Source organism: Oryctolagus cuniculus, chromosome 9, assembly GCF_051225735.1.
Source record: "Oryctolagus cuniculus isolate XC-2025 breed Fujian yellow rabbit chromosome 9, ASM5122573v1, whole genome shotgun sequence".
Classification (NCBI taxonomy): Eukaryota; Metazoa; Chordata; class Mammalia; order Lagomorpha; family Leporidae; genus Oryctolagus; species Oryctolagus cuniculus.
Genome location: NC_142875.1, coordinates 82,067,256 through 82,091,247, shown reverse-complemented (window position 1 = coordinate 82,091,247; position 23,992 = coordinate 82,067,256). Strand labels below are relative to the sequence as shown.

At 40.1% G+C, this 23,992-nt stretch overlaps 1 protein-coding gene across 6 annotated transcripts in view; it reads left to right on the top strand.

Annotated features, from left to right (window-relative positions):
- The window catches only part of FRY (FRY microtubule binding protein), a 499,640-nt gene that overhangs the window by 303,340 nt on the left and 172,308 nt on the right, over positions 1-23,992 (top strand). For all 6 annotated transcript variants that reach the window (XM_008273531.5, XM_089304252.1, XM_002720581.6 and 3 more), the window contains 7 exons: positions 5,063-5,202; positions 10,980-11,070; positions 11,268-11,347; positions 11,444-11,524; positions 18,276-18,444; positions 22,440-22,532; positions 22,627-22,725. In XM_008273531.5, coding sequence (XP_008271753.4) covers positions 5,063-5,202; positions 10,980-11,070; positions 11,268-11,347; positions 11,444-11,524; positions 18,276-18,444; positions 22,440-22,532; positions 22,627-22,725 — 753 coding nt within the window. The remainder of the gene's footprint in view (positions 1-5,062; positions 5,203-10,979; positions 11,071-11,267; positions 11,348-11,443; positions 11,525-18,275; positions 18,445-22,439; positions 22,533-22,626; positions 22,726-23,992) is intronic.

Sequence of the window (23,992 nt, the reverse complement as noted above, 5' to 3'; positions counted from 1 at the left end):
CCATCTTGGGTGGTAGTGATTTTCTTGAAAAGGAAGCAGGTTAAATTTTAATGTTTGATTCTAACGTTGCAGGTCAGTGGAAATCTACTTAACAATATATAAGTGAAAAAAGACAACTGAGAGTGAAAACAACCTGGCATTGGACTTACGTGTGTTGAATGTTTTATTCAGTATTTCTTGATCAGTGGGACAGTGAACAATACCAACCAGGTTGTTAAAATCAAACAATGAAGATCTTTTGTTAGTTTGTGGGAAAATATATTTAACATTTAGTTTTTTGTTTTTGTTTTAGTAATTACTAAATCGGTGTCTGTCACTCAGGAATGCAGTAGTCTAGCAATAGTGTGACATGTGAGTGAGCAAAAATAAATTGGAAATTAGTTCCTTATATGAACATTCTGTGGTATGACACAATGAGAAACCTGACCCACAAGGTTCCTTGACCCCCTGACTTTGAAAAATTAAAGCATCAGTAGAATTATTTTAGAATTATTCATTAAATTCACCACTCTTGACAAGTCAGCCTTATTACTGAGAAATATAGAATGACTCCACTGAGAAATTATTCAAATATTTATGTATAAACTTTTCTTCCTTGCATTTACCAAGTGTAATAAAATTCAGATGAAAACTCATGTCTTCACTCCAGCATAATGGACAGTCTCTTAGCCATTTATACATAAAAAGCTAAAATAAACAGTAAGACATTTGCAGAGTATGTTTAGTATTCGCCTCTGTCTCCCCGAAAAGAAAACACCAGCATGAAGTCGCTCGGTGAAGCCCAGCACTTCGTCTCTTCATGCTGCCCAGTACCTAGCTCATGGGTGGTGGAAGAATATGATCATTGAAATGCAACAAGAACATCTTTGTGGTGGCCCTGCCCCCTTCCAGCAGCAGCACAGAGCTAGAATTCATCTTGCCATTGGCTCTGCTTCCCATAAATGAAGGACTTGAGTAACCAAGAAGCCACTAGACCTTCCTCCCTTCCTGAGCTTTGAGGGCCAGGTCTTCGCAGATTCCACCCTTCCTTCCTGAAAGCCCAGGCTCCAAAGGGCAGTACCAGAAAGATGGAAAAAACACACACATCCACCCTGTGCTGACCTCCCATGCCTTCCAAGCCGGTCTCAGTGTGCTTGCCAGGCCAAGGATGCCCAATGGATCTAATACCAAAAATGGCTTGAGGATGACTTTTTGATGGGTGGAAGAAAATAATTTTTTAAATTTTCATAGCTGAGATGTGGAGGATACCGTGGACTTTCTCCATGGAGAACGTGGGTTACAGCTAAGTAAAGTGGCTGAGTGCTGTGTGTATAGCAGTCTTGTCTAAGTTTCTATCTCCTTTATGGGTCTGTAGCAACTAATGGAGCTTGTAAATCTCCTATCCAAATATTCTTTAACTAACCTTTTACTTTAAAATAATTTTGGATTTACGGAGTAATTGTGATGACACAGGCGATTGCCAGTTTCCTTGATTAACATTTTACGTTAGATGGTCCATCTGTTTCAGCTGAGAAACCAACATCAGCGTGTAATCAACTCCACGCTCCATGTGCGCGTCATTTGCTTTTCCCTCATCCCTTTTATCCTACTCCAGGATACCATCTAGGACTCTCCTTTACACTAAGTTGTCACATCTCCTTAGGCTGATTTAAATTATTGAGTTATAATAGTAGATGCTTTGGGGTCTTAGTATATACGTAGTAACCCATACCTGTAGATAACCCCTACATGGAGACTCCGAATTCTAATCCCTCTTTCCCCTTTGAAAGAAACCTTTTCATTTTCTGGTTCAAAATGTTTTCAATAGTGGCGACTGAGGAAATATCCATTCTTGTGCTGGTATAAATTTAGAGAGAGCTAGTAAATTACTCCCTTGACACACTTTGAGTTTTCTAAGAAATTACTGCTGTTAAATCCGCAACCACAACCGGAAAATGTTATGGCGGTGGATATTACTGGGGTGGAGGAGAGAGCACAGGGATGATTGTTTTCAGTTTTTAAAAAAGCGAAGAGTGATAGGTTCATAGAGCAGATTGAATGTAATAGCCGATTTCTTTTAACTTCGGTTTACCCATTACTAAGGATAATGTACAATTTTGTGTGGACACTCGGAGCTGTTGTCATAGGAGAGACAGCAAGAAATAAGGCTGTCACGAGATAGAATGGGAGGAAGAAAGCCCTAATTGTCTGATTCAGTCTGAGAGCTTCTTTGAAAGGTGACAGTGGAAAATCCTATTGACTGGAAGCACGTTACCTCCCTTCACAGAAGTTTCCTGTTTTATAAAAGGAGGCTAAGCCTGGCCTGCTAACTGCAGAAGTGTTTGACGGTAACCAAAAATTTCCATTTCTTGTGCCACTTGCCCAGCTCCAGCCGAGATCATCATGACACCTGGCACTGTGGCAGGAATCTCATTCAATTCAAGCACAAGCCTGTGTGTTCTCCCACACATCTCTGCTGGAGTAAACCTCCCAAAGACCATTTTTATGGGCTTATTTCCCTCCCCAGAGCTCTGTAGGGGCTTCCCATGTTCTAGGGGAGAATCTTTGTAACAATATATTCCTCTACCCTGGCTTACCAAAGCTCTGTCACCTCTGTCACGTGAATTGTCATAATCGTCAATGAGCAATTTTATGCCATCGTTACCATTTCCTGCCTTAGATCCTTGCATGCTTTCTTTCTGGAGCCTTATCTCAATTTTCTTAATTTTAAAAAATTCTTGGTTAATATATACTACTTATACATTGTTATGGAACATAGTATTTCAGAATGAATACAGCAGTTGTTCAAATCAGGCAGTTAGCTTTTCCATTTCCTTTCTTTTTAAGATTTTTTTATTTATTTGAAAGAGTTGCAGAGAGAAAGGGAGAGACAGAGATCTTCTGTCTGCTGGTTCACTTCCCCAGATGGTCACAATGGCCAGGACTGGGCCAGGTCAAAGCCAGGAGCCAAGAGTTTCATCCTGGTCTCCTGCGTGAGTGCAGGGACCATCCTCTGCTGCTTTTCCCAGGCCATTAGCAGGGAGATGGATCAGAAGTGGAGCATGAGGGACTCGAACCCGAGCCCATATGGGATGCTGGCATCACAGGTAGTGACTTAACCAGCTGTGCCACAAAGGTGGCCCCCTTTTTGTTCCTTTGTGTTTGGATCCTACCAGCTCCTATATTCCCTTTCTTTATGCAAAACATACTGCAGTGAACTATTGTCCCCACCTGTGCTGTGAACAGTAGGACCTATTACTTCTATCCCACTGTGTTTTGTTACTGTTTCCAACCTTTCTACCCTCCACACTCCACCCTTCCTAGCCTCTCATAATCACTATTTTTAGATCAGATGCACTCTCCTTCCTTCCACATATGAGAGAAAACATGTGGTGTTTGTCTTTCTGTGTCTGCCTTTTTTCACTTAACATGATCTACAGTTCCATCTATGTTCTTTCAAATGTCAAGATCTCATTCTTTTTATAGCTGAGTAATAGCCCATCATATATGTGAACCGCATTTTCTTTTCCACTCATCCACAAATCATCATCTTGTTTGATTGCATATCTTGGCTTCTCTTTCTAGAAAAGTTCCAGGTAAATCCTTCCTTCATTTCCAGCTCCCACTTAGCCTCTCCTGAAGCCCCTGGTTTCAGTCTGCACTCTATACGTTGGTGCATGTGGGGACTTCAAGTTCATAGGAAATCGGGGCAGGTGTTTAGCTGCCCATATCCTAAATGTGCTTGCCTGAGTTCTGTATCTGACTCCAGCTTCTAGATCCAGTGCCTGATTCAAGTCCTAGCTACTCCACTGTCTATCCAGCTTCCTGCAAATGCACACCTGGGAGACAGTTGGGTCCCTGCCACTTACGTGGAATTGAGGTTTTAGGTCCAGGCTCCAACTTGGCTCAGCCTTCAGTGTTGCAGACATTTGGAATATAAACCAGCGGGCGGGAGCATTTTCTGCCCCCACCCCACCTCTGCCTCTCAAATAAAATTTAATTTTTTACATGTTGATAGAAAGTGGAATTAAAAGATGAGTTTATTTTGATGCCAAAAATGTTTTAAATCTATGTATATGTAGGATTCGAAAAAGTTCATGGAAAATTCATTTTGTGAAAAACTATTCATGGATCTAAAATATTTTTAATATCAAAAAGCTATCTTTTTAATTCCATTTCCCCCTCATTCTTTTTAAAGTAACCTCATGTTTCAAAAAAATTGGAAGTCATATTTTCCATTTCTACACATTTACATAGTGTCTACACCAAATTGAGATCAGACCAATTAAATATTCTTTATTCACTTAACATATTCTGAAAATTTTAGCATCATAATTGTTTTCAGTTGAGAGGTAGATGGACAGATACAGAGACACAGCACTCCCATCTGCTGTTTCATTCCCTAAATGACAATGAGTGGGCCAGGCTGAAACCAGGCACTCAAGCCAATCTCCCATATGAGTGGCAGGAACCAAATTACTGGAGAGTCATCACTGCTGCCTTCTAGGGTCTGCATTAGCAGGGAGCTGGAATCAGGAGCTGGGGCCAGGGAACAAATCAAGTACTCCTGTGTGGGACATGGGCATTTTAGCCACTAGGCTAAACACCTATGCCCATGAAATATTTTTGAAATGTGATTTTTAATATTTTAATCAAGAGCCTACCCATGCTTCCACATCATATTCAGGCATTTACATTTAATTGGGCATTTAGGTTGTATATATATTTATTTATTTGCTATCGTGAGTAATGCTCACATTCATGAATGTTCTTGCTCCTCTCTAGTTATGTACCCGAGATGAGTCTTAATAGTGACTTTCTTGGGAATGATTTTATTAGGTTCTTAAGGTGCATTTCCAAACTATCTTCCAGATGTGTTTCACCTCATTTTTATAATTAGGAACATCTGTCAACATTGAGAGACACGGGCTCTTAGGAATATACTAACAAAGGTTATGAAAGCAAGGACTATGATAAATAAGAACATGTTGTAGTGAATATTGCTTAGAGCTCTGGCATACGTATTTCTCAGTCATTGGCACTGCCACCCCAACCTTTTCATCACCTGCATCTCTCCCTGTAGGTCATCAGCTCCATGAGCTCCCTGGCCGAGTACTGCCTGCCTTCCATTCTACGGACGTTATTTGACTGGTATAAAAGGCAGAATGGCATTGAGGATGAATCACATGAATACAGACCAAGAACAAGCAATAAATCTAAAAGGTACCTTTCTTTCTATGTAAGAATTATGGCTTCTTCTCTTTTCTTTTCTTTTTTTTTTTTGAGAACTATAAACAAAAATGGGAGTTATGGGAGTTATGAGGCATCTTAGGTACTCCTGACCCTAAGGTAGGACACGTAACAGGTGCTGCACCCTCCCCTCCCCACCCCCCCACTGTCTACAGCAAGTAACACATTTGGAGCACCCAGCCGCTACCAGATGCCATGGCTGAAAATTCACACAAGCTATTATCTTGACATTGGTGGGGACAGGGGATAAAGAGACCCATGTCACATTTTGCCTACTGCTTTCCTCTGCCCTCTGTGTGAAAAGGCAGAAGGGTGGCTGCAGGGCCTCGCATGGTATGCGGGGATATTTTAGACCTTATTGCAGTAACCTGGAATGCCCAGTGTGCTGTAGCTTGCAGGGTGCTGGGCTGCACGTTGTGGGGAATCCTGACACTGCTGCTTAGCCATGTGACTGTGGCCGGCTCACCGCCTCTGTGTGCCTAAGCCTGTGTGGGAACAAAACAGGGAAGTTTGGTTACCCCACGGCTGACTTCTCCTTCCACCTGAGCATTCGGCTTATTCTGTGGGCCCCTTCTCTTCTGGGTTTCAAAAGTGGAACTTGCCACTACATGAGCAAGCATAGAGCAAGCATAGAGCTAAGATTCTCATACATTCAGATTAATGTACTTCCTCTTAGATTTTAGGTAAATATATAGAACTTTCTCATAACATGCATTTTTCATGAACTCTTTTGAAGACCCCTCCTAGTCATGGGTTTTAAAGTTTTTTGCATCAAAGTAAACTTATCTTTTATTTTTTAATTGATTTATTTGAAAGGCAGTTTTACAGAGTCAGACAGGGATATCCTATCCTCTGGTCACTCCCCAAATGGCTGCAATAGCCAGAGCTGGGCTGCTCTGAAGCCAGGAACCAGGAAGTTCTGCTGGGTTTCCCACGGGGATTCAGAGGCCCAAGTACTTGAGGCATTTTCTGCTGCTTTCCCAGCAGCATTAGCAGGGAGCTGGATCAGAAGTGGAGCAGCCAGGACTTGAACCAGTGCCCATATGGGATGCCAGCACCACAGGTGGTGGCTTTACCTGCTACACTGCAGCACCAGCCCTGATCAAATGATCTTTTTAACAAAAACTTTAAGGAATACAAATTTCATGTATTTCCTATATACAGATTCAGCAATATAGGGATACTTTATATTCTACCCTCCCTCCCACCCATGAACTTATTGAAGCACCCTAGAATATTTTAAATCAATCTAGGACAGCAATACAGTGAGCACAAGAATGCTGGATACACTTATCTTTGAAAACAAGAGTATTTTAAAAGCAGTTGTTAGACTTCCCTACATGAATTGATTATGCATTTCCAATAATTTTAAAGAAAGCAAATTAAAATCAATCACTCAGAAAATCAGGTGTTAACTAATTCTTATGATTTAGCTCTCATTTTTCTTGATAGTCCTAATACTTTAAGAATTATAGAGTTCTTTTGACACCAAAGATGGACAATTTTATAAAATTTCATCCAAATTTATAATTTAATTTTATAATATACTCCAGTTTATGCAGCAGTGCAATCATTTGTTTATCATTTTGTTTTGGGGAGAGATTAATAGTTCTTCTTCAACTGAAAAATGGTTCAGTAAGGAGATTTTTATTGAGATAGTTCACATAGCATCAAATTGACGGTTTTAAAGTCTGTGGTCAGTGTTTGCAATTTATTTGCAGGATTGCACAACCATCACCACCGTCTACTTCCAGAACATTTTCATCATTCTAAGAGAAACTCTGCACCTATTAGTGGTCTCTCCTCATAAATATTCTGTTATTTATCAGGTGCTAAAGATGGAATTTCACTTCTTTGCCTGAAAATGGCTCATTCTTGGAAAAATAACCATCTTAAAAATCCCCATCGTACATGTTGGCTATCTTAGAACTTATCTGGGGGTGGGGAGTGCAATGAGTTTCAGTTTTGTTCCTCTTCTCTTGTCAGCAGGTGGTTACTAAACTAGAATTTTTTTCATGAATTGAGTATTTTATGGATTGAAAATGCTTTTTAATTGTGTTACTGAGTATTACTGGTAGATCAGAGTAATTGCTGAAATTACTGAAATCGAATACAGTATCAGGACAGTAAAATTTTACTCAGTAGCATTTTAGATACTTATGAACACTGAAAATGAGTGAGCAAGAGAGCACTGTTATAAACATTGGGGATGCAGATAACTCCTTTATATGCTGATTTCATTTCCTTTTGGTAAATTCCCAGGAGTGGCATGGCTGGGTCATATGGTAGGTCTATATTCAGATTTCTGAGGAATCTCCATGCTGTCTTCCATAATGATTGTACTAGTTTACATTCCCACCAGCAGGGTATTGGGGTAACTTTTTCCCCACATCTTTGCCAGCATTTGTTATTTATTTTTGGGTGATAGCCGTTCTAACTGGGGTGAAATGAAACCTCTCTGTGGTTTTTATTTGCATTACGCTTAGGGCTAGTGACTGAGCATTTTTTAAAGTGTCTATTGGCCATTTGTATTTTATCCTTTAAAGAATGCCTGCTCATATCCTCAGCCTGTTTTATTTGTTTGGTTGTTGGTGAGTTTTTTGAGCTCCTTATATATCCTGGATATTAATCCTTTATCAGATGTATAGCTTACAGATATTTTCCCTTTCCGTCAGTTGCCTCTTTACTTTATTCAGTGTTTCCTTTGCTGTGCAGAAGCTTCTTAGCTTCATATACTCCCATTTGTCTATTTTTGTTTTTATTGCCTGTGCTCCTGGAGTCTGACTATCCAGTATCTTGCAGTGTTTCCTCTAGTAATTTGATGGTTTGAGGTCTTAGATTTAGATTCCTGATATGGCATCTCAACTTACAATAGCTAAGGTATGGAATCAACACAGATGTCCATCAGTTGGTGACTGTATGAAGAAACTGTGGTATAAATACACAATGGAATACTACTCAGCTATAAAAAATGAAATTATGTCTTTCACAACAAAATGGATGCAGTTTGAAACTATTATGCTTAGTAAAATAAACCAGTTCTCAATAGACAAAAAAAGATGCAATAGCTATAAGTAAAATTGGCATTTTGTGATTTGATTATTGTTTATAATTCATGTCTATAGTCTTGAAAAACAGTAGTTTTACTGTTTACTATTTGTTGAATTGTTCATTTAGTGGAGGTTTAAACTTGTGATTATGAAGTAACTTGAGAGTATGTCATTGTAAAAATTAGTAGAAAAATAAGGAAAGAGGAGAGGGAGGGTAGTGTAGGAAGTATCATTATGCTCTTAAAGCTGTATATATGAAATATATGAAATTTGTTTCCCTTATACAAACAAAGTTAAAAAAAGAACAAGAGAGAATTTCTGCTTGGGAAAAAGCCAAAAGAATGACAGTCTCTAGGGCATGATGTAGCTAATAATGTGACTTTGTGTTACAAGAAAAAATAAATAAGGAACTGTGGGGAGGAGCATTAGAAACCAAAATAGTCAAATGGGAGAGATATGCACTGGGCTATGATTTCTACGATTAGTCTAAGATCAACATTTTGACTGCCAAATAAATTTGTCAAATGCCTCCAGCCTCCTAGCAGTTAGACCTCAAACCAGCAATAAAACTTAATTCATTATTGGGAAAATATGTCTCACTTTTACTTGAAGCATACCTTGACTTATCAAATAAAAGAGAATCAGAATTTACTTTTTTTTATTCCAAGAATTGCCACCTCCTCAGAGTCCTGTGGCTACTTTCAAAGACCCTTAACAGCCATATGCAACACAAAACCAGTCTCTCTGCTGCTGCTGGCTGCCCTTGAGAGTCCTCCTTCCTTTTGGTGGTTCTAACTTCCTGTTTCCTTATTCCATGCTGTCACGGATGTAAGGCATGGGTTGTAAATGTCCTGCTTTGTAATGCAGCTCTGCACCTTTCCCTTTCTCCCAGCTAGCCACTAGCACTTTCCAGTCCTCATAGGTCTTAGGGGACTTCAACTGATTGGTTTTATCCACCCGTCTTCCTACTGGTAGGGCTATTCATCAAGGATCCCAAATGAATGAGTTCCTGCCCTGTGAATACATTTCTTCTTGAAAGGCAAAGCTTCTTCTTCCCTTGTTAACCCACTCCTTTAAGGTCACAAAGAAACTCCAGAAGTTCTTTTTGATATCTTACATACTACCTCCCATTCTTTCTCATACCCTTTTGACTCAAAAGGAAAACATTACATATTTAGAATAGTCTTGGACAGAGTTTTTAGGCCAGCAGTTAAGATGCCAACAATCCACATTGGAATGCCTGGGTTCAGAGCCCCAGCCTCAACTCCCAAATACAGCTTCCTGCCAATGCAGAGTCTGGAAGGCAGCAGGTGACAGCCAAGTAATTGAGTCTCTCCACCAGTGTTGGAGGTAGGAGATCTGCATTAAGTTCCTGTCTCATAGCTTCAGCCCCAGGCCCAGCTCCAGCCATTGCAGGCATTTGGGAGTGAACCATCAGATGGGAATGAACTCCCTCTCCCCTCTCTCCCCCCTCTCCTTTCTCTCTCCCCTCTCCCCCCTCTTCCTCCTCTTCCCCTTCTACCCCCTCTCCCCCCTCTTCCCCCTCTTCCCCTCTTCCTCCTGTTCCCCCTCTTCTCCCTCTCCCTCCTCTGAAATCTAAAACACTCCTGGTGCTGAGCACTTCAGATAAGGGAAACTCAGACCCTATACAATTATTACTCCCATTTTGTAGATGGAGAAATTGCTGGTAAGTAAAAGCAGCTTAATTTTAAACCAGGACTGGCACCAACAAAGTCAACGATCTTATCTGCACCAAGGAACTTGTCATTTCATGTATGCATTTGTCTTTGCTCAGTTCCAAATGAGCCCTCCTTAGCACGTTAGGTAAGCAGAAAGTGTGGTGGGGGAGGGCACGTGTCTGGCCTTCTGATAGTGCTGATTCTGCTTCCCTGCTTTGGAACGAGTGCAAATGACTCTGCTTTGCCTTTCCTCCTGCTGCTCTTTATTTGTTCTTCCCACACCCCCTCACGTCTTCTTTTCTCCTTTCAATTTCAAGTGGCAAAGAGTGAGAGGAACAGGATCAGAGGATGGGAGGAAGAAGGGGAAACCATTCTTGATCTTTCTCCACTCTGTGTCGTCCACTCCGAGTGGAAAGCATAGTATTTCCTTACGTTGTTTAGATACCTTCACGAGCTCCTTTCACTGTACACTTCTTTTTTTGTTTGTTTTTTGTTTTTGTTTTTGTTTTGACAAGCAGAGTGGACAGTGAGAGAGAGACAGAGAGAAAGGTCTTCCTTTTCCATTGGCTCACCCCACAATGGCCGCCGCAGCCAGTGCACTGCGCGGATCCGAAGCCAGGAGCCAGGTCCTTCTCCTGGTCTCCTATGCGGGTGCAGGGCCCAAGCACTTGGGCCATTCTCCACTGCACTTATATGACAGCTGTGTCATGTTTGTATCACATTTTACAGATGATAGAATTCCTGGGATGAAAGATACTTTAGGGAAGTCCACAGGATGAGATTGTAGACTCACAAGTTGCTTCTCAAGTTAATGTGGTTGAAAATTTTAAATTCAAATATTCTTACTTCAAATCCTGTTTGTCTAGTGTACCACTTTGACAATAGAATGTTAGCATGTATTTCCACTGTCATCTTGTAAAAAGGATGAGTTTTCAGTCCACTGGGGATAGATTTTTGATGGGTCATGTCACTCTAAGAATATCTTTGGTGCCATTTATTGTGAATATTTTCCATTTTACAGTGATGAACAGCAGCGAGATTATTTAATGGAAAGACGGGACCTCGCCATTGATTTCATTTTTTCTTTAGTTTTAATAGAAGTTTTGAAACAGGTGGGTAATTAGTTTACTGTTATTTTTAAATAAAATTTACTGATATAAAAGCTACTTAAGCTTTGAAAGTTTGAGTTTATTACATTGTTTCTAAGTACTGGGCCCTAGGAATCATGTTTTCGGGCTGCTAATGGGCATCCGTAGTCATTAGAATTACTGATATTGTTGCTTTTTAATGTTCATCTTTTCCCCCTCAGATTCCACTTCATCCCGTCATAGACAGTTTAATACATGATGTTATTAACTTGGCTTTCAAGCACTTCAAATACAAAGAAGGGTAAGATGTTGACATTGGGAATTTGAAACTTAATCAGTGGTTTGCCCTTTTTGGATGACCAAGGACCCCTGACTTGTCTAACTGTGCCTTCCTCAGGTACCTTGGTCCAAACACTGGCAACATGCACATCGTGGCCGACCTGTATGCAGAAGTCATTGGAGTGCTGGCACAAGCAAAGTAAGTGGACGTCAGAACCTGTTACCATGGGGACATGAGTGCCTCTTCTGTCCTTAATGAATGGGGTGTGAGTGAGCTCACATGGGCCTTGGATGCTTTTTTCCATGTGTGCCAGTCCCTGAAACTAAATAGAAGCTCATTCAAGGCAGGAACCAAGTTACCTTTCTCATCTGGAGAATGGGCCAGACCCTACTGAGTCCATGGCTTTTAGACTGCTGCTTCTAAGAAGGAGATGGACTAACCAGATGCCTTTTCTTTCTAGCCAGATAGCCCAAAGTTTATCAGCTTTAGAAGTTCTGTTTTCTGTAGTCCATGAGTGGGTAGTCGCCACATGTCATCTGTAAGTGGGAAAATTCCATTCTAGCATGGCCCTTTTCCTATAGACCTCACTTAATTCAGCAGAGCTAAAAATGTCCCAGACTCTGTCATGGAAACAAGTCAAGGGAAAATTCTCATTGCTAAATTTATCTGGCCCCATAATGCTACTTAGCAGGCTAGAACAAAGTAGTGCTAGACTATTAGCAATAATACACTTCTTCCAAAAGTGATGTCACACCCTACTTACCTGCCTTCATTTTACCCAGCCTCGAGGCAAATTGGGCAAAATCCCAAATGCCTAGGTTGGGTACAATGAGCCAGGCATGATGTGAATTCAATCCAGAGGTGGTAGTGATGCTCCGATTCTTGGGAAATACAATCCTCAAAAAGATCTTTATCCTAGTAGATGCAAAAACACAATTTATATTAGAAAAATTTTTTCAGAGCTTACTCAGCAACCTTTTGTAGTCAAAACATAGACAAGAGCTCAAGAAATACACCCAAAACACTCCTTGGCATGATTTAATCTAACCCAGTTTGTCTACTTATCCTAACCACCTATTTTTTTTCTAACACATAATGTGTTAGTGTTATGGAGAAAAGAAACTTCTAGGGGATGATTCATTGAAGCCAGTAAAAAATACCAAGTCAAAGGGTGACAGCAACAGAAAAGAAATAAACTAGCCAAAGCATATAAAGAACTTAATGATAGAGGCAGGCATTCGGCCTAGTCACTAAAGATGCCTTCATTGCATATTGGAGTGCCAGGGTTTGATTTCCAGCTTGGGCTCCTGACTTCAAGTTCTTGCCACTGCAGACTCTGGGAAGCAGCAGGTGATGGCTCACGTGTTGAGCTCCCACCATTCACACAGGACATCTGGACTGAGTGTCTGGCTTCTGATTTCAGCCTAGCCTCATCCAGGCCATTAAGAGCATTGAGGAGTAAACCAGTAGACAACTGTCTCTCTACCTTTTGAGTAAATTTCTTAAAAATATGCATATTAATTACAAAAAGCTAAATGATAAAGTTATATGGGCCAAATGGGCTAAAGCTAATGATAAAGTTATATGTACTTTTACTCTAGCCTACTATGATAATTATAGTTCATGAGTCATTAAAGACAGAAAGGTATAATACATTTTGGAGAGATTTCCATTGCAAATGACTAAGGAAGGTACTGACATTTTGAATGGATAAGCTGCAGTTATCTGACAAATTAATTCATGTGTGTCTACCTCATTCCTAAAAAGGATTAGAAAAATGAGGTATTAATATGCATATTTGCTGATATTTCAAACCCTGAAAATATCAATATATTCCTCTGTAATTCCTTTGTAAATTTCCTAGCATATTTCTCTTATGCTATCATTTGGAAAGTTTAGTGTGCCAAAAATGACATTTTGTATTTTTCTTAGTTTTTGTGAATTATGCATAATATTGAATATCATCAAATGACCTCCCTTCGCTACATAGACTCTGAGTTGCCCGTGAATTTTCTGAGAAGCAATATCAGAACTAAGCAACATTCTAAGGTTGTAGGAATTTCCATATTAGGTCAGATTTATGATCCACCGAGCCAGTGTTTTCTTTCCAACAGTGGCTTTCGTGACGTCAGCGTTTGTCCTGGTTCTGCAGTATTTGGGTGTAAGTAATTGCCTCTGCTTGGACAATGCTCCAATACTTTCCAGTCACCGGGACATCCCTTCATTCCTGTCACTAATGGGGACATTTGTTGCTGTTAAGTGATGTTCACACATAGTATTTACCTCCTTCAAAAATTAATGAGGTTTAAATTAGATATTTTTGAGTACCTTGGTCCATTTGCTCTTGTAGTAATTGCAGACTCAAATAACTCATGATTTGTTCTCAACAGACGATATGTGCACTCCTTTATTGACAGTTGGTATAATCTTAAACTAGGGTCTTACCATGACTTGTCACAATACTTCTTTTACTCCAGGACCATTATTTTTATCACAGTCTCAGAACACTGCTTCCTTTGTTCTGGAGGGAAGAAAAGGATGTACGCTGATTTAGGGCAGTGCAGGGAACTTTCTTTCTATAAAGTTGAGTAATAGAATAATTCTAATTTTAGACTGCTCACCCCATTCCCTGTGGTGATGCATATGAAATATTTTTCTCTTTATGACCTTAGTGATTAAAACTCAGGTATTTGGAATTTAGCTGCATCACTAATTTTTTTCTTACTAGTAATAATGCTGCTTCATTCCTGTCATTAAAGGGAAGATATTTTGTTATTAAGTGGTATACCTGGTAATACTTTTTTTGAAGTCAGTTACATTAAAATTAGATTTTTGAATACCTTAGCCAAAACTTGGTATATAAACTTAAATAGTGATGATTTCTTCTAATATTCATTTTAAAATTGCTTTCCCTTTATGTTACACGTGCTTTATATATTCTTGCACTCTCATGTACTGTAAATTTTAAAGCAGGTTTATTTTATGTGAGTTTTATGGAATACTAAACAGGTATAATCATTTAGTTTTATTGTATTAAATACAGCACTAACTAATAAATACTAAAGGAAAGATCATAAACAATTTTATTTTTCCTTAAAATCATTTTAATGGAGAACAGATTCTAAGTACAAACAGATTTTTGGATTGCTTTTGTGCAAAAATAACATGACTTTGTCATTTGGGGCTTTTAAAAGTAAAAGGTATTTTTAAAATAGAAATAAACTTTTAGCCACTAACTCACGGGGATATTGAAATACTGTGTTATTCGGATAACTCTCCTTTTTCTTCTTCCTGTTGCATTCATTGGTTAGAGATGAAAACCAGTGCTTAAATGTGGGCCCTTTTTATGAGGAATGCCCATGCTTCCTTCTCAGCAGAAGTCACATCACATTAATAAGATTTCAAGTTTGAAAGAAGGGCCTTGAAGTGGCCTAACCATGTGCCCTTTGCAGGGGACAGCTCTGTAGCATGGGAAATGTGTTCAGCTTCTGCCGGATACCTCCTGTGACAGGAGACGCATTATCCCCATGGGAAGTTAATCCACTCGGTGTATTTTCTGAGTGCCTCCTATGTGCTTGATCTTGTAGCATTCACATCTAGCCGGATAATAAATAATGCATTCAACTTGTAACTAAATTATGTGATAGAGTTCATCACATGTTCAGAAGTCTCTATTTGTCAGAAAGTTTTTCCGTTCTTCTTCAGTAGAATGGTGACTTAGGTGTTTGGAGAAACTGCTCCTTGCCCCCTCTTAGCACTCATTCTCAAACTCAGCACTTCTACTTAGCTAAGCAGTTGCTCATATGTGTGTTTGCTAGGGTGGCCGCAGCAAAATACAAAGACTGGGCACTTAAACAGCAAACCTGTGCTTCCTCCTAGTTCTTGAGGCTGGAAGTCCAAGGTCACAATGTCAGCAGGTTGGATTCTCCCCAGACTTCTTTCCTCGGCTTGCACATTCTGTCTTTTCCCTTTGTCTTCACATGTTCTTCCCTCCGTGAATGCATGTGTCCTAATCTCCTCCTTGTACAAGGACACCAGTCCTATTGGACTAGGACCCGCCATAGTGATATTTTCACTTAATTGTGTCTTTAAAGACCTCCTCCCTAAATGGAGTCATGTTCTGAGGTACCTGTGGTGAGGACTTCCGTATATGAACTTGCTGGGAAACAAAGTTGAGCCTCTAAGTGTAGGTTGCGCCCAGAGGCAAAGCATGTGAAAGTCTACAAATTCCTGGTGATGCTGGCACTGCTGGTCTGAGAACCGCACTTTGAGCAGTGGTGGTACAATGTGTAGCATAGAAATCAAGAACAGCAATTCTAGAGTCAGACACTCCCTTCAAATTCCAGGTCTAACTTATAGCAGTTGTGTTACTTTATCAAGTTATGAACTATCTGCCTCAATTTTCTTGTCTGTCACAGAGATATAACAGTACCCCAAGTATCCCATTGTGAGGATGCAATGAGTGACTGCATGTAGAGTGTGCTGACCATGGCTGTTGTGTAGCAAATGCTACTTACTGCTGTCATCATCATCATCCAAGACATCAATCTTTTCTATGAAACCTAGGAAAGAAATGATGACATTGGAGTTTAGAATTTATATTCCAGAATGTTTAAGGGTATAGTTTTAAATTTTCATTCAAGGAGATGTCCTCTAATACCATCAGTTTGTAAAGTTATTAAATGAAATTTGTTTTTTTTTCAGTTTTTGCTAATTTCCTTCTCTGAAAATGCTGTGTTTAATTTTTCAGTTAATATCCAGGATATTTTACTTATAAAATAAATGCTACTATTATTTTTGACATTATTTCAATAACATTTAAGAAATATCAGAATGGGCCAGTCCAGAATGCTTGAAAGAAGATGTTTTGTAGAAATCCACAAAATGCAACTACAGATTAGGAATATGCCCTGAAACATTCCTAATTATGTTAACAATCCTGTAGGGATTACCACATTCATAATGTATTTAAGTCTTCTTTAAGCTATTTATATTTTCTGTTCTAATGCCTCCTTAATATCATTTTATTACTAAATACATGCAGCAATTAGAAAAAATAAAAAAATACAATTACACTGATTGTTACAAAATGAACTGTGTCATCTCCCCACCTAAACCAAGAACTAGAAAATTTCCAGCCCTTGCAAATTCTGATTCCTCACTTGCCATTCAAAAGCCATTTGCACTGGGTTTTGGTGAAACAATCCCTGTGTGCTTGCTGCCTATTTTATTTGCCCTAAAATTTCTACTTTGAGGTGCCAAGAGTTACACCAAATGTCTGGGATTCTATTCGTTTACCTCTAACTTTATAATCACTATTACCTCTTCTACTCGTGTCTCACACTTAATTAACCCTTTTGCTTGGGCTAATAACCTGATGCAACAAAGTACAGTGAATCTAAGAATGTGTGTGTTTGTGTGTGTATGTGTGTGTGTTGTGTGTTTAATAGTATAGCCACCCATCTTAGATAATCTTTATGTGTACATCTCTCATCTCTTTTCCTTTGGGTACTTCAAATATTTGCTACTACTTTCTTTCCTCTTAGCCTAAAATTGATTGTTTTTTAAAACCTTTATGATTATATTATAGTTGTAATTATTATTTTTACTTTCTTTTTTTTTCCTTTTTTTTTTTTTTTTTTTTTTTTTGACAGGCAGAGTGGACAGTGAGAGAGACAGAGAGAAAGGTCTTCCTTTGCCATTGGTTCACCCTCCAATGGCCGCCACAGCCGGTGCGCTGCGGCTGGCGCACCGCGCTGATCCGAAGGCAGGAGCCAGGTACTTATCCTGGTCTCCCGTGGGGTGCAGGGCCAAGGACTTGGGCCATCCTCCACTGCACTCCCTGGCCACAGCAGAGAGCTGGCCTGGAAGAGGGGCAACCAGGACAGAATCCGGCACCCCGACCGGGACTAGAACCCGGTGTGCCGGCGCCGCTAGGCGGAGGATTAGCCTAGTGAGCCGCGGCGCCGGCCTATTTTTACTTTCAAGCAATATATATGCGTTAAGCTTATTGAGCTTAGGGACTGTTTCTTTTTGTTTCTTTAGCATTCACCAGACAAAACTAAAAATCCCATGCATAGAGTAGAAGGTCCATTCGTCTTCATCTTTTAGATAGGATTTGAATGTTCTCATTACTACATTTTTCCTTTGACCCAAAAATATATTTTTCCATGATCATTCACCTAAAACTGTAAAAGAAATAGCAACAGAAAACACTGGGAGCAGATGTAGAGATCCTTCTTGGTGTTATTTGGAGTACAAGTCCAAGTTGTGCTTGTCGGAAATAGCTGACCTAGTGTGTTATTGCTCATGTACTCACAATTTGAAACTTGAGGCCCCAGGGTCTGCATGTTGGCTGGAAATTGCTAAGTCTGAGGACATGAAGCTTTTCAGCCTGCTCAAGTTAAGGGCTGGGCCATTTTGAGAGTCTACATAACCCTGGATTTGCACCCCTAGCCTGAAGGCGATGTTGAGTGCTGCAATAAGAAGCAGAAGGAGAAAATTGAACTCTTGGCCGAATCCCAAACATCAAATCCTTACAAAATGATGACCTTTGTACTTTAACTGACTCAAAGGACCCAGAACTATTCCCATTGCAGTGACTTTCCTGACAAGTTTTTTTAAAATTTTGGTTCATGTTAATGTGACAAAGAGAGCAGATTTCAATGTAGTTCATAGATACATTGCTAAGAATATTATATTCCCTCTCTCCTTCCCTTTCTCTTTTAATTGAGACAACATTCTTAATTTACATTACAGTGAAAGACTTAATGCTCCACTAAATAAAGAGTGCAACAAATAAAAAAGTAAAAAGAGCCTAGATCAGCATGAATATAGGCAAGGGCTATAAATAATAATCAAATGAAAAGATAACTATCTCACTCATGTACAGTAAATGTTAACATAATCCTGCCCTGTATTTGATAAATCACTTCTGTTCTCTACTTAGATTCCCGGCTGTAAAGAAGAAATTTATGGCAGAACTAAAAGAATTACGGCACAAAGAGCAGAGTCCTTACGTGGTTCAAAGCATTATCAGCTTGATTATGGGGATGAAATTTTTTCGAATTAAGATGTATCCAGTGGAGGACTTTGAGGCCTCTCTCCAGTTCATGCAGGTAATATCTTGGACAACAGAGCTAAGGGAATGTCAACTTGAGCGATTTCCTTAGTCCAAATGACAGACCTGGAAGGTGAAAACCCCTTATAGAACCATTGAAAGGTTCTACTTAGAATTGTTTGACTTCACAGTAGAAGAAAAGCAACAGCCATTCAGTAGAAAACTACTTCAAATTCTGAGTTTAGATCTTCAGGCTAGTGTGAGGCTGTCTAATCCTCTCACCATGCTGAGCAGAGAGAGGCTTGCAGTCAGCCTTGCAGTCACAGGGGGACACAGCCATCCCCTGCAGTGCACTGTGTGGCTAAACCAGAGAATTTGCTGGATGAGGTGGATTAAATGCATTTCCCCTTGCAACATTTTCAAGGTACCATGTAAACCCATCATAAATCAAAGAGCATCTACACTTGTCAATATAGCAAAATAAAATCTTCCCCTCTCTTCTGTAGTTCATGAAGTGCCTTGCCTTATAACCAAATGTATGCACGTGTTGCATATCATAAAATTTGATTTTTTTTTTTTTTTAGGATCCTATCTATGTATTTGAGAGGCAGAGCCACAGAGAAGGAGAGACAGAGAAAGGTCTTCCATTGTCTGGTTCACTCCCCAAATGCCCGCAATGGCCAGAACCAGGCCTGTCCGAAGCCAGGAGTTTCCTCCAGGTCTCACACACAGGCTCAGGGGCCCAAGCACTTGGGCGATCCTCCACTGCTTTCCTGGGCCACAAGCAGAAAGCTGGATCAGAAGAGGAGCAGCCAGGACATGAATTGGCGCCCATATGGGATGCTGGCACTGCAGGTGGAGGCTCAGCCCACCACACCGCAACACCAGCCCCATAAAATTTCATGTTTAAATTTTGATATCATCTTTGTAGTAGGATGCAAAGAATTTCTTATTTGTTGACTTTCTTCTTCACTCATTGGTACATATTGTTCTATGAATAAAATATAGCTGGTTTTTTTTTTTTTAAAGATTGATTGTATTGGATCAGCTACATTAAATTCACAGGCATGAGAACTTTGAACAATGAAGAAAGATCTCTCTTTTATTCATTACCATAAAAGGAGATTTAATTTAAAAAATCTACCAAACCATTCAGGTCTTTTGTCTATTGCCCGGTTTTCCTCATGTTGTGTAACAATAATTGTTGAATATTCTTAGCAGGATATGAAATCCTCTTAAGAGGTTTCAAAACTTTAGTATCAAAAGGGATTCCATAATGCTACTGTGAATCTGATTTGGTGGCAGTCTTACTGCAGAGCTTAGATATAGAGGTTATCAATATAAATATAGGCTATATTATTTCACACCCGATAGAATGGCTTCAATCAGAAAGATAACAACAGGTGTGGAAAAATTAGAGCCCGCATACACTGCTGGTGTGAATGTAAAATGGCACAACCACTTTGGATAATGGCCTGGTAGTTTCTCAGGCAGTTACAACTGGAATTATTGTATGATCCAGGAATACTCCTAATTATGCCATCATCTCTCATAATCCAAAAGAATTGTTTCCTGGACCTCCCTATGTACAGCAAAATCCTCAGATACCCAAATTCTTAGATTAAAAGGTGTGTTGTTTGCATATGACCTACACATACCCTCCCTTACACCTTACATCATTTCCAGATGATTTATAATGCCCAATACAATGTCAGTAAGATATAAATAGTTACCCTATACTGTTTAGGGGAAAACCACAAGAAAAACTTCTGTACATGTTCAACAGACACAGTCACATAGGCCTAACTACATAGCACATGTTAACAACAACATAACCTTTTTCTTTTTTGCAAATATTTGCAATCTGCTATTGAATCCATAGATTCCCAGAATGTGTGGATATGGAGGGCCAATCATATGCCTAAAAGAAATGAATACATATGTCCGTATAAAAACTTTAACACAGAGATGTTCATTGCAGCATTATTTATAATAGATAAAAAGTGGAAATAACCCAAATCTCTATAACCTGATATTATTATCTGTAAGTGGAACAGGTGAACAAGATGTGGTATGTCCATATAATAGAATACTATGTGACATAAAAATAATGAAGTACATGCTACAATGAACATGAACTTTGACAATGCTGTGCTAAGTAAAAGAAAACAGATGAAAAAGATCACATAGGATTTCATTTACATGACATGTCCAGAATAAGCAAATCCATAGAGACAGAAATTAGACCAACGGACTCCTAGGTCTGGGTTAGAGGAGAGATAGGGAGGTGGACTGCTAAGGGGCACAGAGTTTCTTTTTGAGGCCATTGAAATGTTCTAAATTTGATTGTGGTGATGGATGCACAACTGTAACATATTAAATGCCAATGAATTGTACCCTCTAAATGGATAAATCGTGTAGTCTATGAATTATAGCTCAGTTATGCTGAGGGAGAGAATCTGTGTATCAGACTCATTGGGCCTCACTGTGAGCTCTGTGACCTGGGCCAGCCCCACTTTATCCCTCCAAGCCTCACCTACCATGTCTGAGGGTGGCAGTAATGACACTAACCTCAGAGCACTTCTCGGGATTCTTAGCACACGACAAGCACTCAGTAACTGGTAACTGTTCCATTATTTTTTAACCCCCACCCCGTGTATTGATAATTCATGTTTCTATGTACTTGAATAACAACATATACAAAATAATTAAGAAAAGGGCCACAGTCCTGGAAACTCTCACATTCCATTCTGTTTGAAAAAACTGTTTCGGTGACTTCCCATGCTGGTCTTGCCCATGTGTTGGTGAGGTCTTGGACTGAGAACTTTAGAAACTAATTTTAGGCAGGCACCGCGGCTCACTAGGCTAATCCTCCGCCTAGCGGCGCCGGCACACTGGGTTCTAGTCCCGGTTGGGGCGCCGGATACTGTCCTGGTTGCCCCTCTTCCAGGCCAGCTCTCTGCTGTGGCCCGGGAGTGCAGTGGAGGATGGCCCAGGTGCTTGGGCCCTGCACCCCATGGGAGACCAGGAGAAGCACCTGGCTCCTGGCTCCTGCCATCGGATCAGCGCGGTGCGCCGGCCACAGCGTGCCGGCCGCGGCGGCCATTGGAGGGTGAACCAACGGCAAAGGAAGACCTTTCTCTCTGTCTCTCTCTCTCACTGTCCACTCTGCCTGTCAAAAAATAAAAAAAATAAATAAAAAAAAAGAAACTAATTTTGGTGATTCTCCTAATGGTAATTGAAAATGAGGGGTAAAAACCAAAATGCAGATATTAATGCTTCATCAAATACACATAGCCTTGGCCTCTTGAATGAAAACAATACCTGATATAGACTACGGTAAGTTACTGCCAGTGAGGCCTGGAAGGAGGGGTCGGGGTCGGTAGAAGTCTGGGCAAGCCAGCACACCCACAGAATGAGCCCCTAGGAAACCGAAAGTAGCCTACAGGATCCACAGACGAAGGCATCATTGCCTGAGGAACTATTCCAAAGTTTTCCCTGCCTGAGGTGGAGAAAGGACGCCTTCCAGACTTGCTTATGAAACTATCTGAATAATAAACACACCTAAAATGTCAAGGCGAACAAGTAAACAGCTGTGTGCCCAGGACTGTCAGGCATAGGGCCTAAAATAAGTTTAATGTCTTCTACCTCCTGCCATGTTTACCTTCCCTGGGGATCTGAGTTTGTGGGCTAATCAAGAGCCCAGGGCCCCACACACAGTAAGTAATCAATAGAAATTTGTTGGAAATGAATGAGTGACTCAACCAGTAATTCAGTGGATGCATGCTTGTGTGCTTGCTGGTTACAGATGCTCTGTCCTTTCAGCATAGTTACCTGAAATAGAAATAGAAGGAGAGTGAGAAAACTCACTATATCTATCCTTGCTAGATATCATTGAGGCCATTGTGTAGAGTTAGATTCCAAGATTAACTTTTGAATCCACTGATTTCTGTAGACTATAGAGTCTGAGCTACTTAGTTTGCTTGCATATATTTCATGTGCACATTTTGATCTGTTCTCCCTCCCCATTTTTTTTTTTTTTTTACTTCCTAGGAATGTGCACATTACTTCCTAGAGGTCAAAGACAAAGACATCAAGCATGCCTTGGCTGGGCTTTTTGTTGAGATCCTTGTCCCAGTTGCTGCTGTGAGTTACATTTTCATTGCTAAGAAATTCTTCTAGTTGGATTACAGAATCAACAAGTTCATTAATGTAATATTCACATGCATTTCTCTTTCAGGCTGTTAAAAATGAAGTAAATGTTCCTTGCCTTAGAAACTTTGTGGAAAGTCTGTATGATACCACGTTGGAGCTTTCTTCTCGAAAGAAGCATTCCTTGGTTAGTAACTCTGAGAAAATCCAAAGCACAAACAAAACTGCAGAGGCTCAAAGTCCTAGACAGAAATCTACTTGAGAAATGTAAGGAGTCCACAGATGGGAGACTTACTACCACTCCCTCAGAGGGGTAGCATTTCAAACTCTGGAGTTCACATTTGGTGTTGACCATGATTGAGTCATGATAATATAAGGGGATGAGACCAGGCCTCTCCAGGTGACCCTTCTGGTCCTAAGGGTGCTGTTGTTTATTTTTAAGATTGGCTTAACTTGATTTTTGTTTGAATTTCTGAGAACTTTTTTTCCCAATCTGAAGGCCAAAGTTTGTAATAACAGTTTGTCTTCTCAATCCTCTAGAGCCTATTCTGGCTCAAAATTAAAATTGAAACAGGCAGGGAAGGGGGTTGGAAAATAGACACTTGCCCAGTGAATAGGTTCTCTAAAGACTAGGAAAATAATTCTTGGGAAGGCTTTGGTGCTAAAGAACAGCATAGGAAATTCTTCCAGATGACCACTTTTATACTCTCTGGTGAATAAGCTCTAGTTTGCGGGTCAGCAAGTGGTATACCAGCTGTAATTGTGATGGTCTGGCGAAAGCAGGTAGCTTAGCTGGCTGGCAACTGGCATGGGTAGCTAGGGTCCGACCAATGAACATCACCACCGGATCTGAGCAGGTATTTAAAGCCGCTTTTTGATAGGGCAACTGAATTTCCTCATTTGTCTACCTGTCTGCTCATTCTGATAACCACATGCAGATTGATGACTGGCATTAGAGTTGTACTCAATGGTAGAGGTAGTGCAACATCCATTAAAACTAAGGTAATGAATTTTTTAAGCCTTGGAACTCACCGTGGCAATTGTTTCTTCCTAATTCAAGTTCGTAGATAAGCCAGTTACATTTTTGTTTGAATCTTTACCAGCCTTAAATTTGGTGGAGAGGAAAAGTATCAGTAAAACACGTATGCTTTCTGGTCTAGCAAAAGGGTGATGGGTACTGCATGTATGCTGTGGTGTATGGCCCATTAGCTTTTCTGTCATCTCCAGCTGCAGTGGGAAACTGGCCCAGTTAGACAGGAAAAACACAGTAGCACCTCTGTTTATTCGGTCGTAAGCAAATTCCTCCTGCGGTTAAATTTGTCTTGGTGGAGTTTACCAGTGCAATAACATGTCTTTCAGGAATCTTCCTTAATTACAGGAAGGTTGCATGCAAAAGAAAATATATACACCTACCTAGTAAACCAGTAGATGTTTATGAGGGAAAAAGCCAATAA